Source organism: Natator depressus, chromosome 2, assembly GCF_965152275.1.
Source record: "Natator depressus isolate rNatDep1 chromosome 2, rNatDep2.hap1, whole genome shotgun sequence".
Taxonomy (NCBI): Eukaryota; Metazoa; Chordata; order Testudines; family Cheloniidae; genus Natator; species Natator depressus.
This window is the reverse complement of record NC_134235.1, coordinates 231,758,579-231,775,154: the sequence shown is the minus strand read 5'-3', so window position 1 is coordinate 231,775,154 and position 16,576 is coordinate 231,758,579. Positions and strand designations below refer to the sequence as shown.

The 16,576-nt window shown below is 41.1% G+C and overlaps 1 protein-coding gene across 3 annotated transcripts in view; it reads left to right on the top strand.

The window, feature by feature from the left end:
* ODAD2 (outer dynein arm docking complex subunit 2) overlaps positions 1-16,576 on the top strand; it is a 187,025-nt gene that overhangs the window by 93,045 nt on the left and 77,404 nt on the right. For 2 of the 3 annotated variants that reach the window (XM_074946140.1, XM_074946139.1), the window contains exon 16: positions 8,006-8,248. In XM_074946140.1, the coding sequence (XP_074802241.1) occupies positions 8,006-8,248 (243 nt within the window). Of the gene's footprint in view, positions 1-2,325; positions 2,551-8,005; positions 8,249-16,576 lie in introns of all 3 variants that reach the window. The other variant, XM_074946138.1, reaches the window with a different exon arrangement.

Here is a 16,576-nt window from a genome sequence, read left to right as displayed (position 1 = left end):
CACCTGATGGCATGGATGCTTTATGGCTGACATCCCCCGAACGAGATTGCTCTAAAGGAGTACAAGAAATTCTATTAACAGTAGGAAGCCTTAAACTAGGTCTACTTACCTTGCTAAATAGAAGAAATTCTCCATTTGATCTGTGCAAAGAGGCATTCACCCAGTCCAAACTTCGATTCCCCATAGCCTGGACTATCTCCTGTTCCTGAAACAAGGAATAGCCTGTAGTTCCATCAGAGTCCAACTGGCAGCTGTCTCAACTTGCCACCCTCCAATGGATAACTGATAGATCTTTTCAAAGCCTATGTCCATCAGACTTCTAAAGGGTTTGGACAGCTTATACCCACGAATCCACATCTCACTTCAAGAGCAGAGCCTGAATTTAGTCCTAACAAAGTTGATAGTTGCCTCCTTTGAGCCACTAGAGACTTGTTCCCTATTACACCTACCTATAAAAGTGGCTTTCTTGTTATTGCTTTGGCCAGGAGAGTAGGAGAATGCCAAGCCTTAGTGTCAGAACCTCCCTATACAGTATTCTTTAAGGACAAGGTTTTCCTTCGACCCCATCTAAGCTCTCTAAGGTGGTTTCCAATTTTCACGTTAATGAAGAAATTACTTACCAACCTTCTTTCCAAAGCCTCTATTCAAGTAGGTGTGAAGAGAAACTCCTTCTTCAGATGTTAAAAGGGTTTTGGCTTTTTATCTGGATCGGACTAGGCCTTTCAGGTCATCCTCTGAGCTGTTCATCGCAATTTCAAACAGAGTAGAGGGCCACCCAGTATCCACTCAAAGAATCTCCCCCAGGATGTCTGACTGTATTCATTTATGCTGCTGTTTGGTGGATATGGAACCTCCAACTAAAGTGATGGTTCACTCAGCTAGATCACGGGCAGCTTCTGAGGCCTTTCTGACTGAGGTGCCCGTCCTGGACATTTGTAAGGTGGCAATCTGGTCTTCGATCCACACAACTACCTCCCACTGTGCCATCACTCATCAGTCTACAGACAATGCCAGATTTGGATGGGAGATCTTACAATCCCTTTTCAAGTAGACTCTGAAACCACCTCCAGCCAGACATGCCAAACCCACACAAACAAAATGCAGAAATTGGGCTTGTTTTTGGCTTAATTGGCTTGTGAGTTGCTTGTTGGCTAGTTTTTGGCTTGTAGCTTGTTGCTTGTTTGGCTTGTAGCTTGTTGCTTCTTTTTGCTGATCAGCTCCAGGCAAGCAAGGGCAAGGATCAAGCAGGGGAAAGGGGGGAGAGAGTCAGGGGTGCACAGTGAGCCCACCACAGTTGCAGACTGCACACTGGGGGGGATCTAGTCACATAGAGTGTTGGAGTTCTTATGAATTGGCTTGTTTTTGCCTTGTTTTGAAACAGGATTAGCTTGATTTTTGGCTTATTGTGAAAGTTGGGGTGCTTATTTACCGTGTGAAAGTTGGCAACTGTGCCTCCAGTTTGAACTACTCGTGAATCACCTACAGTGAAATGGGCATGTACAATAACGCAAAGAAAAAAGGCGTTACCTACCTTTCTGTAACTGTTATTTTGCATATATAGTTGGAATTGTTTTTCCAATGTGCATTATTTTGCACTTATCAATGCTGAAGTTCATCTGTCATTCTGTCACCCAGTCACCTAGATTAGTGATATCCCTTTGCCTTCACAGACAGCTTTGGACTTAACTATCTTTAGTAATTTTGTATCTCTTGCAAATTTCACCACTTCTCTGTCCACCCCTTTTTCCAAATCATATATGAATATGTTGAACAGCACAGGTCCCAGTAGAGATTCTTGGGGGACCCAAGTATTTTCCTCTCTCCATTGTGAAAACTGGCCATTTATTCCTACCTGTTCTTTCCTGTTTTAACCAGTTACCGATCCATGAGAAAACCTTTCATCTTATCCCATGACTACTTAAATTTGCTAATGAGTCTTTGGTGAGGGACCTTGTCAAAAGCTTTTTGACAGTCCAAGTACACTTATGGCCTGGTCTACTCTACAAAGTTAGGTCGACATAAGCCACCTTGCATTGACCTAGTTGTCTCTCACCAATGTAAGCTCTCTGTTATGCTGACATACTAACACCACCTCCCAGAGTGACGTTGAACCATGGTCGACATAGTGAGGTCAACACAGCATGAATGTAGACACTAAGTTACCTATATCAACCCTAATAGTCCTCCAACAGCTGTCCCACAATGCCTGATGATGAGCACTCTGGTCACATTTTGCGAACTGCACTGCCCAGGGGTCATGGAGACTGGAAGCCCCACTCCTCCCTCCCTTTAAAGCCCTATGAATTTTTGAAATGCCTTTTCCAGATTGTCGAGCTTGGTGAGCACACCTAGCAGCTCTCCAGTGTTGTGTGCAACTGACCAGCTGACCAGAGTGGCTACATGCTCCAGATGTGCTCTGGCTGGGAGTAGACAGGAGATACTGGATCTCCTGGGCCTGTGGGGAGAAGAGCCTCTGCAAGCACAGCTATGGACCAGATGTAGAAATGTGGACATCTATAAGCAGATTGCATGGGGAATGCAGGAGGAGAGGTATGACGGGGATCAGCAGCAGTGCAGTGTGAAAGCAAAGGAACTGCAGCTAGCATACCAGAAGGCCAGGGAGGCCAACAGTCAATCCGGAGCCAAGCCGCACACATGCTGCTTTTACAAGAGCTGCATGCCATACTTGGCGGACACTCCATCACCATCCTTCACATTACCATTGATACCCCTGAAGAGCCTGAGTCACAGGCTCCTGTCATGAACAGCAAGGGCAAGAAGGAGGTGGAGAAGGGTGGAGGGCATGCTACTGGGGAATCCAGCTATCCCATAAGCCAGACCTCTTTCAGATTCCACCACACTCCAGTCAGTCTCTGGAGCACGGACAAGCCAAATGAAGGGGAAGGAACCTCGAGTAAGTGATTTCCCATTACAGAGATGGCACACACAATTTAGCAGACATAGCTATTGACTTTTCATTAATTTACTCATACTACGAGAGGTAGTGGTACAACAGAGAGAGGTAGAGTTGTTATCTGATTTTCACTCCCTTGTAGAGTTAGGCAGGGGTGGCCATGTTTAGGTACACAAGCATGTCCCTTGAATCTTCCTGAGAGGTTCTGCTGAAATTTTAATGGAGATATTCTGCAATCCTTTCCCAAAGGTTTGTAGGGATTGCAATCTTATTTCCTCTGAAGTAGGACATTTTCCCACACTAATCGATGATAACTTTGGCAGTCACCATTGCAGTAAATAAAATAGCAGCATATGGGTCCGGGCAGCTTCGGCATGCCAGCAGCACCAGTGCTTCTGTACTTTTGTTACCCTCAGGAGTGAGATATCAGATAAAATCATCCCTGCCTATGGAAAATGTGCCAGTATTCAATGCTATTGCCCTATACTCATAACTTCATAAAACCAAGTGTTTCCCTCATCCCTGCCAGGCCACACTCACTATGGATGGAACCGTGAGTGGCACTATCACAAGCTCGCTGTAGCAGAAGTGACAATAAGAATGTCTTGTTTAAAACTTTAACAGCGCAAGGGAAGGGAGTTATGAATCTTAACTTTCTCTTTCCATTGTGACTATACGGACAATGGTACCTTTGTGTATTTAATCTGTAGCTGCTGCTGTTGCAGCCTTGAGGAGTTCCCTCAAGTAGTAGTAGGTGGTGTTGGAGACATGATGGTTGGCCTCATTAACACAGTCTTTATGGTTGCGGACTATGATAGTACCTGTTTGTCTGCTGGTTTGATCACTATCCCGGGGTTGCATTTCAGGAACTGTATAGCTGTACTCTCAGTAGTGGTGGATATGATGTTTGTTAAGGATTTCACAGTCAATTTTTTTCCTGAAGCAATCAATTTAATAATCAGTTGTGTGGCTTCGTCTGCTGTGGGGTATCCAGTCAGATGATTCTTTTTTCTTCCAAATGTTGGTAGGGATGTGGTAGTTGTGGGGTGGCATAATCATTGTTGTGAAAGAATTCTGTAAGGACAAGTTGGCAAAATAATTCTTCTGGTTCTGCAAAAGTTTGTATGGTATCAGCTTCTGTGCTGGGGTAGAAGTTCAGTCCCTCAGAGAGTACAGCCAATTCATTTCCCGTTCGGGATAGTCTTGATAAATCAATGATGTTGTGGTGTCATGAGTGTCTTTGTGGTGAGTCCTAGTGTCATGGTTTCTCCCAGAGGTGGTGTTCTGTGGGTTGTGGATCAACTTCAGCAATAGAACCCTACAGACAACTATATACAAGAAACCCACAGATCACCACACTTATCTTCACAGATCCAGTAACCACTCCAAACACACCAAGAAATCTGTTATCTACAGTCAGGCACTCAGATACCACAGAATATGCTCCAAGCAAAAAGTCCGGGTTACACACCTTAAACACCTTAAAATCACCTTCACCAACAAGGACACTCCACCAGAGATGTAGATCTCATTATGGAATGGGCCACCCAAATATCCCGAGAGTATCTGCTTCAATAAGGAATAAAAAACCCTCTAACTGCACATCCCTAGTTGTCACCTACCACTTCACACTGGAACCCCTATGAGGTATCATTAATCATATTTACAAGCCATACTCAATGGGGAGCACATCCTGAAAGAAGTTTTTCCTGAACCCCCTCTTCTGGCCTTCAAACAACCTCCCAACCTTACCAAGCTCATCTTCAGAAGCTAGCTCCCCACAGACCAGGAAACAACCACTGAAAGCGACACCAGACCTGCCATAAGAACAGATGCAAAACATGTGGGTATATCTCCACTATTATGACAATTAATACCCCCCACAACACACTTTTCAAGATCCATGGTCCCTACACATTTCTATCACAACATATGGTGTACTTCATCCACTGCACTATATGCCCCAATAACAACTGTGTGGGTGAAACCAGATAATCACTATGTTCTTGAATGAACTCACACAGAAAAATGATAAAAGAGAATGATATCACCTCTGGGTGAACACTTTTCAAAAGTGATCATTCCATATCTGACCTCTCAGTCCTCATCCTCAAAGGAAATCTGCACACCTGCAAAAGACAAGCCTGAGAGCTTCTGTTCATAACTTTGCTAGACACTAAAAATCAAGAACTTAATAAAGACACTGGATTTATGTTTTATTACAATAATCTGTAATCCACTAACCACCACCCCCTTTTTTGTTCTATGACTGCAGACATATTAACCGGTCACTTTACCTTGAATGGTCTCTTACAAAATGTGTTAACTACTTATACTAAACAATCTGTTCCCGCTTGTATTTAGCTGTGACACTCTGAGTATCTTTCCCAAACCTGAAGAAGAGCTCTGCATAAGCATGAAAGCTTGTCTCTTTCAGCAACTTTCATAAAAGATATTACCTTATGCACCTTATGTCTCTAACATTGTGGGACAACACAGTTACAACACTTTAAACTGTTATATTAATGTCTTATGTTCGATACCTATCGGTCTTCCTAACACTTTCATTATTTAAAAAATGGAAAAGCTTTTAAAAGTCTCAGAGACCTGTTTGTTTTTTTGCTGTACATCCTAACTTGCAAACAGATTCACTGCACTCATGCAGTGCCCCACTGTAGTCAATGGAGTTATGTGCAAGTTCAACATTCAACCAGTATGGATTAGCCTGCAGGATCATGGCCTTACGTTGTAAACTCCTCGAGACAGCTTCATGTTCTGTATAATGTTTAGAGGCTTCTCAGCACTCAACAAATAATATACAATAAAAAACGGTTACCTACCTGTCTGTAACTGTTGTTCTTCAAGATGTGTTGCGCATGTTCATTTTACTGTGTGTGCGTGCCTTATGCACAGTTGTTGGAGATTTTTCCCTCAGCAGTACCCATCAAGGCAGCATGAGCAAACTCTGGAGTCTCGCATCACTGCACATGGGTATAAAGGGACGTCCTGCCCCCAACTCCCCACAGTCTCTTCCTACCAGAAAGACTGATAGGGAGGAGAAAGAGGGTAGGTCATGGAATGGACATGTGCAATACATCACAAAGAATTATGAGTTCGAAATGTGTTGTTTCACTGAAGAAAGACGTATTGGAGCCATTGTGCTGAAAATGTCTGCTGAATGTACAGCAGCGGTCAAAAAAGCTAACAATGTTAGAAACCATTAGAAAGGGATAGATAGTAAAACAGAAAATATCATAATGCCACTATATATATAGTGGCATTATATATATGGTACAGTCATACCTCAAATACTGTGTGCAGTTGTGGTTGCCCCATCTCAAAAATATATATATTAAAATTGAAAAAGGTGCAGAGAAGGGCAAAGAAAATGATTAATGAGGTGGAATAGCTTCCATATAAAGAGAGATTAAAAAGACTCGGATTGTTCATCTTGGAAAAGAGACTGATATAAGAAGGGGGGAGATAACAAAGGTCTATAAATCATGAATCATGAATCATAAATCATGTGGAGAAAGTGTATAGGGAAGTATTATTTACTTCTTCACATAACAAAATAATCAGGGGTCACCCAATGAAATTAATAGATGACTGGTTTAAAACAGAAGGAAATACTTCTGACACAATGCACAATGAACTTGTTACCATGTGATGTGAATGCCAAAAGTATAGCTGGGATAAAAAAAGAATTAGATAAGTTCCTGGAGGATAGGTTGGTCAATGATTATTAGCCAAGATGGTCAGGGATGCAACCCCATGCTCTGGGTGTCCCTAAATCTCCAACTGCCAGAAGCATCTGGCACTGGCCACTGTCAGATACAGGATAGTGAGCTAGGTGGATCATTGGTCTGACACAGTATGGTCGTTCTTCTGTTCTTACATAGGGAAATACAGATAAGTCCTTACAGAGACAAATAATATTCATATTCAGAGAACATATAACCTGGACCTGAGCTAGGAACAAACATTTCCAGGGCAGGCATACAAAATAATGACATTTGTTTCAGTGTAAATGAGATCCTTTGGTTGTGTAGAGCTGACATGGGGCTCTTTTGGTATTTGCCCTCCCTGCTACTGGCATAGCAGAAAAAAGGCATTTTCAGCCTCCTGTGGCCATTGCAGCTCAGTGTAAGTTATAGTAGGACCAGTCTGCAGGAGAATCATGAGATTAAACTTTAAGCCACCTTTGCATACATGTGCCTGACCTGTGGTTTAGTGCAGTTTTATCTGTCTGCCCGGGTCTGGCCCAAGAATTTTAACTTCAACCGTGAAACTAAATTAACCAGTATAAAATAAATAAGTAGATAATGTGTGAACACATGCACTAGACTTATGTGATCATACTGTAGCAAAATCCAAAACCAATCATCTCCAGTGTTAATAAAATAAAAATAAGCAAACTTTATTTTTGATGGTGAGTGGTTAAATTGGGAATAAATTGATATTGTTTTTCCTTTTTAAAAAAAACCTAGTAATTGAAATAAGAGAAAAATATTAAAAAGTCATAGAATCATAGAAGATTAGGGTTGGAAGAGACCTCAGGAAATCAGCTAGTCCAATCCCTTGCTCAAAGCAGGACCAACCCCAAGTAAATCATCCCAGTCAGGGCTTTGTCAAGCCAGGCCTTATAAATCTCTAAGGATGGAGATTCCACCACCTCCCTAGGTAACCCATTCCAGTGCTTCACCACCCTCCTAGTGAAATAGTTTTTCCTAAGATCCGACCTAGACCTCCCCCACTGCAACTTGAGACCATTGCTCCTTGTTCTGTCATCTGCCACCACCCAGAACAGCCTACTCCATCCTCTTTGGGACCCGCCTTCAGGTAGTTGAAGGCAGCTATCAAATCCCTCCTCACTCTTCTCTTCTGCAGACTAAATAAGACCAGTTCCCTCAGCCTCTCCTCACTGTACTGTGTCACTAATGTACATTACATTTGCATTAACTATTTTTGAATGAATAACACATGCAGTTGTTTGTTTAGCAAAGCAATTTGTTTATAAAATGAAAACATTATCTTGTAACCTTAATACAATGGAAATTATGTTTTTGTTTCTTTATTGTTAACATTTAGATTTCGGGAATACAAAGCCATTGAAACTTTGGTAGTACTGCTAACTGATCAACCTGAAGAAGTCCTTGTGAATGTGGTTGGAGCATTAGGGGAATGCTGCCAGGAGCCGGCAAATAGAGCTATTATCCGGAAATGTGGTGGCATCCCACCCCTAGTTAATTTACTTACTGGAACCAATAAGGCACTTCTTGTGAATGTCACCAAAGCAGTGGGAGCTTGTGCAACAGAACCTGAAAATATGATGTAAGTTGCTCATCTTCATTTTAAATGGTTCATGTAAATGAAAAATCCTGACAGTTGTGTTGGCTAAACATCGGGCATTCTAACATGAATATAGTTAAGGTTGTTATGCGAAATAAAAAAAAGGAGAGATTTATTTGCCATCAGATTCTGCATTTAAGTCACAGAATAGTTATTTGGTATAATGGGACAAATAACTTACGTGATGTATTATTTTAATATCAACCAGCTCAGAATATTATTCATAACACACTAGTATGACCCCCCTCTGCATTAAAACTCCAGTTAATTTCTCAGTTGTTTCACAGTGTAAGCACATTTATAGGTTTTGCTTTTGTCAAGTTAGTGTTGGCTTTATTCAGTGACTGTTTTGAACAATACCTGTATTTTTGGCTTTCCACAGAATGTGTGTTTTTGTTATGTGTTACTGTAGATAATGCTATGTAGAAAGACAAACATTTCAGCATAAAAATACTGTATCGGAAGAAAAAGCTTTTGTGTTCTTGAAAGACTAGGATAAACCTTTAAAATTATTGATTTTATCCAATCTGATTTAAACTTTCAGAACTAGTTTATAAATTCCTGTTTTCAAGTGCTCACAGCTGAAGACATATTTTTCCTCAACCTACCCCACATAGAGGTTCAAATTATAGAAAAGTTATAGTAACAGAAATGTGTTCAGTTAGCACCATGAAAAAGGTTTTTTTGAAACTCTTATAATAGGAATATTATTAGTATTTTGATTTGGAAACAAAAAATCCATGTTAATTCTCTTTATAAATTAACACCCCCCCCTTTTCTCTTTTTATGCAAGTATACAGCCCCCACTCCCACCTGCACACACACAGAACCAAAGAAAAAAGCTGGTGTTTTATTCAGAAAAAAAAAGCTGGTGTTTTACTGCTCTCTGACTTGTTTTCTAATGTCAGATTTGTACAGCTTGCGAAAATCAAACTTTACATTTTGTGAGAAATGTTCCAATAAAATATCCAGGTCAGCATTTAGTATGTCTGCTGTGTTTAGAACAGGGACATTTTCCCCAAGGTTGTGGGCATAATTCCCTCCTTACACATGAGCATGGCCAGAAAGAGATAGTTGTCTTATTCTCCTGCTGTTCTGATTTGCATAATTCACTTGATATTCATATAGCACTGCAAGGATTCCTTTTGCTGAATAGGGCTTTTGTTTTCATGCTTTGGCTGTCACCCAGTGGCAAAAGCCTAGATAGTACACAACTGTAAACATGGCATATATGAACAGTGTTAGTCATGTACTATAAAAGTATGCATAAATGAAATAAACTCCACAGCATATTTCATATGAAGAATTGTAAGCAATAGCCTTATACACTAATATATTAACCCAACAGAATGAACATCATAAATCAACAGAGAAATTCAAACACCAATAAATATTAATTGACACTCGTGAAACCTCAGACATACTCCAGTACTCAGGGCTATCACTTCAAATACCCAATATGGATAGCTTCATTCTGAAATGTGGTCAGTCTAAGCACCAAAAATAACATAAGTTATTGCTAAAATTGTGGTCAAACAAAGTCCATCTTGTGTTTGAGAAGGAGAGAGTACAGGTTGTTTGGGAGGAAATTTTAAAAAGGGTTGCCAAGATTGGGAGAAGGAATCAAATCTCAAATTAGAATCATACGAAAATTTTTCTCCATTGAAATTATTCTCAACACTAGATAACTAAGGAAGCAAATTTGTAGTCCGGGACTAAAATTTATTTTTTATTACTAGAAAAAAAGCAGGCACAGCTAACTACTTATTATGAGCTAGCCTGTGCGACTGACACGTAAATCTTTGCAGACTGCAGTGCAGATCTGCTCCATCCCTCAGCAGCACTGGGAGAGATTGTGCTGCAATCTTTCCCAGGATTCAGTCCTGCAAGATGCAGAGCACTCTGGTCCTGATCCAGAAAAGCAATTAAGTACATATTTAAGTCTAAGCATGTGATTTAATTCCGTTGACTTCAGTGGAACTAATCACATGCTTAAAATTCAGCATATGCTTAAATGATTTGCTGGATTTAGTGCTCAGCACCTTAAAGGAATGAGACACTAGAGTTCCCCATTATTCACGGGGGGTGCACACTCTGGGTCATCCATCGTTTTCCCTGGTGTACCAGTTCTGCTCCACAGACAGGCCAGTGAAGAGAGAACTGAAGCCATTGCCCCTCCACTTCCCCACACTATCCTTTTTTAGGCAATTTGGCTAGCAAGGGAGATGAGGATAAACAATCACTACCATATCACTCAATGCCAAACACCAGATGTGGGACATAATGTGTGACAAAACCAAAATGTGAGACACAAAAGAACTATTCATGCAGGAAACTTAAAATGCTGTGGGGTTCATTCCTTTTGTAAAAATAATTTTTTTCTGTAAGTGTCGACAAAAAAGTGAGGGGATACCTAATGTGTGGAAAGTAGCTAATTTTGGGACTAAAATGAGTGACATTCCTTGCAATAAGGGACAGTTGAGAGGTATGCTCCCTGTTCATAGGGCCTGCCATTGTGATTGGCTCATTGACTTTATTGGGGCCAGGATTTCACCCCATATTTCAAATGCTTTACAGAGTTAATTAGTAGAATCATAGAAATGTACGGCTGGAAGGGGCCTCAGGAGGTCATCTAGTCCAGTGTTTCCCAAACTGTAGGTCACAGAAAATTTCTAGATGGGTTGCAGGCCTGGTGCAGAGAGGAGATTCTGGGGTGGGGGGTGTTGAAAAGCGAGCCCACCCTGCAGTGGCAGCTCCTGTCCTGGCTCCCCACTCTGGACATTGCAACCTGGTGCACAGGATCACAGAACTTATCAGGTTTGACCTGGCTGCCCATCTGTTATGACAGGTGGGCAGCTGGACCAAATTTTAGTGATCTGGCACACAGAAGGGCACTGGGCCAACTCTGTATGGTGCTGCAACCAAATTTGGAGCCATGGTGGGTCACAAAAAAGACAAAATGCAATTGGTTGGTCACCTTACTTAAAAGTTTGGGAACCACTGATCTAGTCTGTCCCCTCCCACGCTGAGGCAGGACTAAATATACTTAGACCATCCATGATAGGTGTTTGTCTAACCTGTTCTTAAAAACCTCTAATGACAGGGATTCCACAGCCTCCCTTGGTAACCTGTTCTAGTACTTAACTATCCTTATAGTTAGAAAGTTTTCCCTAAAATCTCCTTTGCTGCTGATTAAGCCCATTACTTCTTGTCCTGTCTTCAGTGCACATATAGAACAATGGGTCACCATCCTTGCTATAACAGCCCTTAACATATTTGAAGACTATTATCAGGTTCCTCCTCAGTCTACTTTTCTCTAGATTAAACAGTCTCTTTTCTTAACCTTTCCTCATAGGTCAGATTTTCTAAAACTTTTATCATTTTTGTTGCTCTCCTCCGGAATGTCTCTAATTTGTCCATATATTTCTTAAATCGTGGCATCCAAAACTGGACACGGTACTCCATCTGAGGCCTCACAAGTGCCAAGTAGAACAGAACAATTACCTGCCATGTTTCACATACGACGCTCCTGTTAATATACTTGAAATGATATTTGTCTTTTTCACAACTGCATAACTTTGCAGACTCATATTCAATTTGTGTTCCACTATATACCCCAGTTCCTTTTCAGCAGTGCTGCTGTCTGGCCAGTTATGCCCCATCTTGTGTTTATGCATTTGATTTTTCCTTCCTAATGTAGTAGTTTGCATTTGTCTTTATTGAATTTCATCATGTTGATTTCAGACTTGTTCTCCAATTTGTCACGGTTGTTCTGAATTCTAATCCTGTCTTCCAAAGTGCTTGCAATCTCACCCAGTTTGGTGTCATCAGCAGTATTTATAAGCCTACTCTCCGCTCCATTATCCAAGTAATTAATTAAAATATTAAATAGTATTGGGACCAGAACAGATCCCTTAAGGACCCCACTAGATATGAACTCCCAGTTTGACAGCAAACCATTGTAACTACTGTTTGAGTATATTTTTTCAACCAGTTGTGCACCCATCTTATAGTAATTTCATCTAGACCACATTTCCCTAGTTTACTTATCATAGTATCTTATGGGACTGTGTCAAAAGCCTTACTAAAATCAAGATGACAGTGGACTTCAAAAAAGCAGACTTTAACAAACTCAGAGAATTGGTAAGTAAGGTCCCCTGGGAAGAAAATCTGTGGGGAAAAGTAGTTCAGGACAGCTGGCAGTTTTCTCTCAAAGAGACAGTATTAAAGGCCCAACAGTAAACTATCCCAGTATGGAGGAAAGAAAAATGGAAACATGGATGATTGCTTTTTTATTCCTTAGCAATTTGTCCCTGAATCCACTTTTTCTAGAATTCCTTTTAAATGAACAGGTTATTAAAGTGCTCCTGATCCAGCCATATTGGACTCTTACTATTCTTCTTCTATGTCCTCCACAGTGGGATAGTTTATCATTGGGTCTTTTCCCTATAGATTTTCTTCCATTGGATCTTACTGAGTTTGTGAATCTGAAGGTGGAAGGCAACTTGGGTGAAAGTGATCATAAAATTACAGATTTCATGACTCTAAGGAAAGTAAGGAGGGAGATGTTTCAGAGTAGCAGCTGTGTTAGTCTGTATTCGCAAGAAGAAAAGGAGTACTCGTGGCACCTTAGAGACTAACAAATTTATTTAAGCATAAGCTTTCGTGAGCTACAGCTCACTTCATCAGATGCTGAAGTGAGCTGTAGCTCACGAAAGCTTATGCTCAAATAAATTTGTTAGTCTCTAAGGTGCCACAAGTATTCCTTTTCTTTTTAAGGAGGGAGAGCAACACAATGAAGACATGAAGTCTGTAATTTTATGGTCACTTTCATGCAAGTTGACTTCCACCTTCAGATTCACAACCAATTCCTCCCTGTTAGTCAGAATCAAGTGTAAAAAGTCTAAAATGGCTGCCACCCCAGTTATTTCCTCCAGCTTCTGAAACAAGATGTCCCCAACACATTCTAAGAACTTTGATTAAAGATTTCCAACAGACGTCTGGGTAGTTAAAGTCCCCCATTACTACCAGGTCTTGTGTTTTGGATATTTCTGTTGTTTGTTCTAGAAATGCCTCATTCACCTCCTCCTCTTGAGTTGGTGGTCTGTAGTAGACTCCTACCATGACACTGCTCCCTTTTCCCCCCTTCTGTATTCACCCAGACACTTTCAATTGGTCTGCCTCTCACCTTCTTGTGTACCTCAGAACCAGGGCTGGATTAAAGAATTTGGGGCCCTTTGCAGTATGGTGTAGGGAAGCCCTGGGGGGTTGGGTCCTGCCCTCAGGGGGTAGCCGGCCCTGGAGGGGATTCTATTCTGAGGGGTGGGAGGCCTCGAGGGAAGGGTCAGACCTGCCCCTGGTGGGGTTAGAGAGCAAGTCTGCTCCTCACTCACCCCACAGAGACTCCTGTCTCATGGGGCTGTTCTGGTTCTCCGCTCTAGCCCATTGGCTCTCACCTCAGCATGAAGCATTGCCCTGCCCCAGTGATGCCTTGCCATGCTCTCTTCCTGGCCTTGGGTTGATTTTTGTGTGTGTGTGCAGACTGATTTTCTTTTTCCAGAGGTCGGTAGCCCCCCCAGAGATGGGGGCCTCATGCAAGTGCACCAAGTGCACAGTGGTTAATCCGAGTCTGCTTAGAACAACTGTATATATTCTTGATGTACGATGCAGCATCCACTCCCTTTTTTTCCTGCCTCTCCTTCTGAACAAACTATTCCCCTCCATGCCAATAGTGATAAGGATAGAGATAGGAAGGGAGAAAAATATGTTTTCAGATGTGGTCTGAAAAGAGATGGCCAGTTCATGAGGTGGAGCTGTACAGAAGAGTTTGCACAAATAGTGGCAAGATATTGTGAGAATGGACAGAGAAACCTAGACAGGCAAGCAGAATCAGTGAAGAGAACTATAGTGAGAATCTTAGTCCCATGTGGTTGCATCATGTTCTATGCATGTTCAGTGTATTCTTTGTTTTATTTAGGCAAAATGATTAAGGTTTACTAGGGACTAATGGCATGCCTAATGTAAAGTTTCCAATGAAGTTGTTTATGAATAATATGCAAAACAAACCTTCAATTAAAAAGATTAGCACCTGATATTCCCCCTTTTTCAGGTTTTTCTCACATAAAAGCTGGCAAATTCTTCCCTTGGTGAGGAGGGAGGCAGGTTGGCTTCCTCACTCCAATAGAACCAGCCCGGAATTGGGCACCAAAACTCTGTGGATCTCCTGTAGGCCATAGAAAGCAAAGAAAATTCTTTGGAAGCCGACTGCTGCTAGTGGAACTCTGCTGCTACAGAGTCCTCTGCCAGTTGTTGCAACCTGAAAATCCACCCTTTCCAAGGAAGAGGAGTTGTAGGCCAGGTAAATCTGATTCAATCAGCAGAGATAAGTCTATTGGCCCCATAACACTGCCCCTACCCTCTCCCAGCAAGATCAGTAGAGTCTGAACCCCACAGAACACCTGCAGGAGAGCTTCCATGGGGACAGGAATGGGGAACGTATTTTGCAGAACTTTCCTCTGCCTCGCACAGCTCTCCAGCCTGGATTTGAAAAATTGGAGCGTATTTTTTTTATGTTCTGATACCTCACAATTGTCTACAGCAGTTTTGTGAAACTTGTCAAAAATCATCTTTTTCTGACTAACAGCAAGCTTGGAATCGAGTATGGAAAGTCTTAGCTTCAAAGGAATATATTAACTAAAGTTATGGCTAGTTCAAAGTAAAGGCTTTATATAGACATTGTTCAACCTCTGTCACTTCAGTAGTTTGGTGCTGCTATAATAATCAAGGAAGGATAATCAACTACCAACTTAATGATACTGAAATACTGAAAATAGAGTTTGGCAGTATCATGCTGAAACCCATCACAAGGTTTATGGGGAATAGTAATAGCCTTGAATTTGCCAAAACTGATGAGCAATTTCCCTCAAGCTATTAATCACCGACACTACTGCTAGAACTGAAATTTCTGACATTATTACAAATAGCAAGAGACCCCACTGGAAATATTGTATTCAGATCTGAACACCTCTGAATCAGAATGAGATTCACTGGAGAGATTGAGAGAAGAATACGAAAAATAGGGCTGAAGGGATTAATTTGAGTGGAAAGATTATAAGAACTAAATATAAGAACGTTGGCCAATCAAAAACTCTGTCTAATATATATGTTTTTCTAAATGTATATAGAACTTATCATCACAGGATGGCATCCAGCAGGAGCCAGAATTTCACCCTGGGTATTTTAAATGCTGTACAGAGATTAAAGGCAGTCAGTTCTCTGTCCTGATCTAGGTGTAATCATAGTCAGCTCTCCATTCTGCTCTACATGTACTCTCGGGCTGCTATTTTTTAAGCATACCATTGAGTTTTTATAGTTTTTTTTAATAAGGTGAGGAACATTGGACCACCCGCTGTACAGTTTTTTAATGTAGAGAAGTGACCGTTCCATGGTTTGGAATCTATTAGTACACTAAAAAGCTCAAGTACTAAGTATTTAGATTAGTTGATTTTAGATCCCCTCCTCATCCCAGAATATAAATACAGGATAATATATTATCATGTTATAATAAATCAGATTTAGAAACATATACAAATATGTACCTAAAAATAAATTGATATTGCAATTATATAAAATAAATCAGAAAAATAACACACAGCCCTTTCCCAAATCCTGCCCCGCCCCATATCTTCTCATTTTTAAAAAAAGGCAGCTAAATGTAAATGTTTTGGTAAGTTACTCTCATTGTGAATTTCTCCCAGCCACAAGACTTTGAAACAGTAGGCTTTGTCTACACGATGGACCACAGCTCTCCTGTTGGCATAATTAAATCACAGTCCAACAAGCGGCGGTAGCCATGTCGATGGGAAATGCTGTCCTGCCGACATAGCGCTGTCCACAACAGCACTTTTGTTGGTTAAACTTATATCGGTCAGGGGTGTGTTTTTTTCACACCCTGACTGACAAATGTTTTGCTGACAAAAGTGCTACCATAGACAAAGTCTAAGTGTTCATCATGTCAGCAGAAAGGACTACAGTGCCCTTATTAACTCCATCCCCGTTAATCTTTTCAGAGCGCTGGTGGGGCTGCAAATTACCCTGATGAAAGATGATTGCCTGGAATCCTTTGTCATCTCATTTTGTTAATGGTTTTTAATTTGATAGGAGTGCTGTGTAGGAGTGCTTGCCACCTCATTCCCTACTACACCTTTATATAGGAATAATGTCAGCAAGTAACTTCTTTTTGAGGGGTCTGCTCAATTGTGCCCAGAATAACTATCTGAACCTGGCAGGCGAAATGCTCCTTTTTTGCTC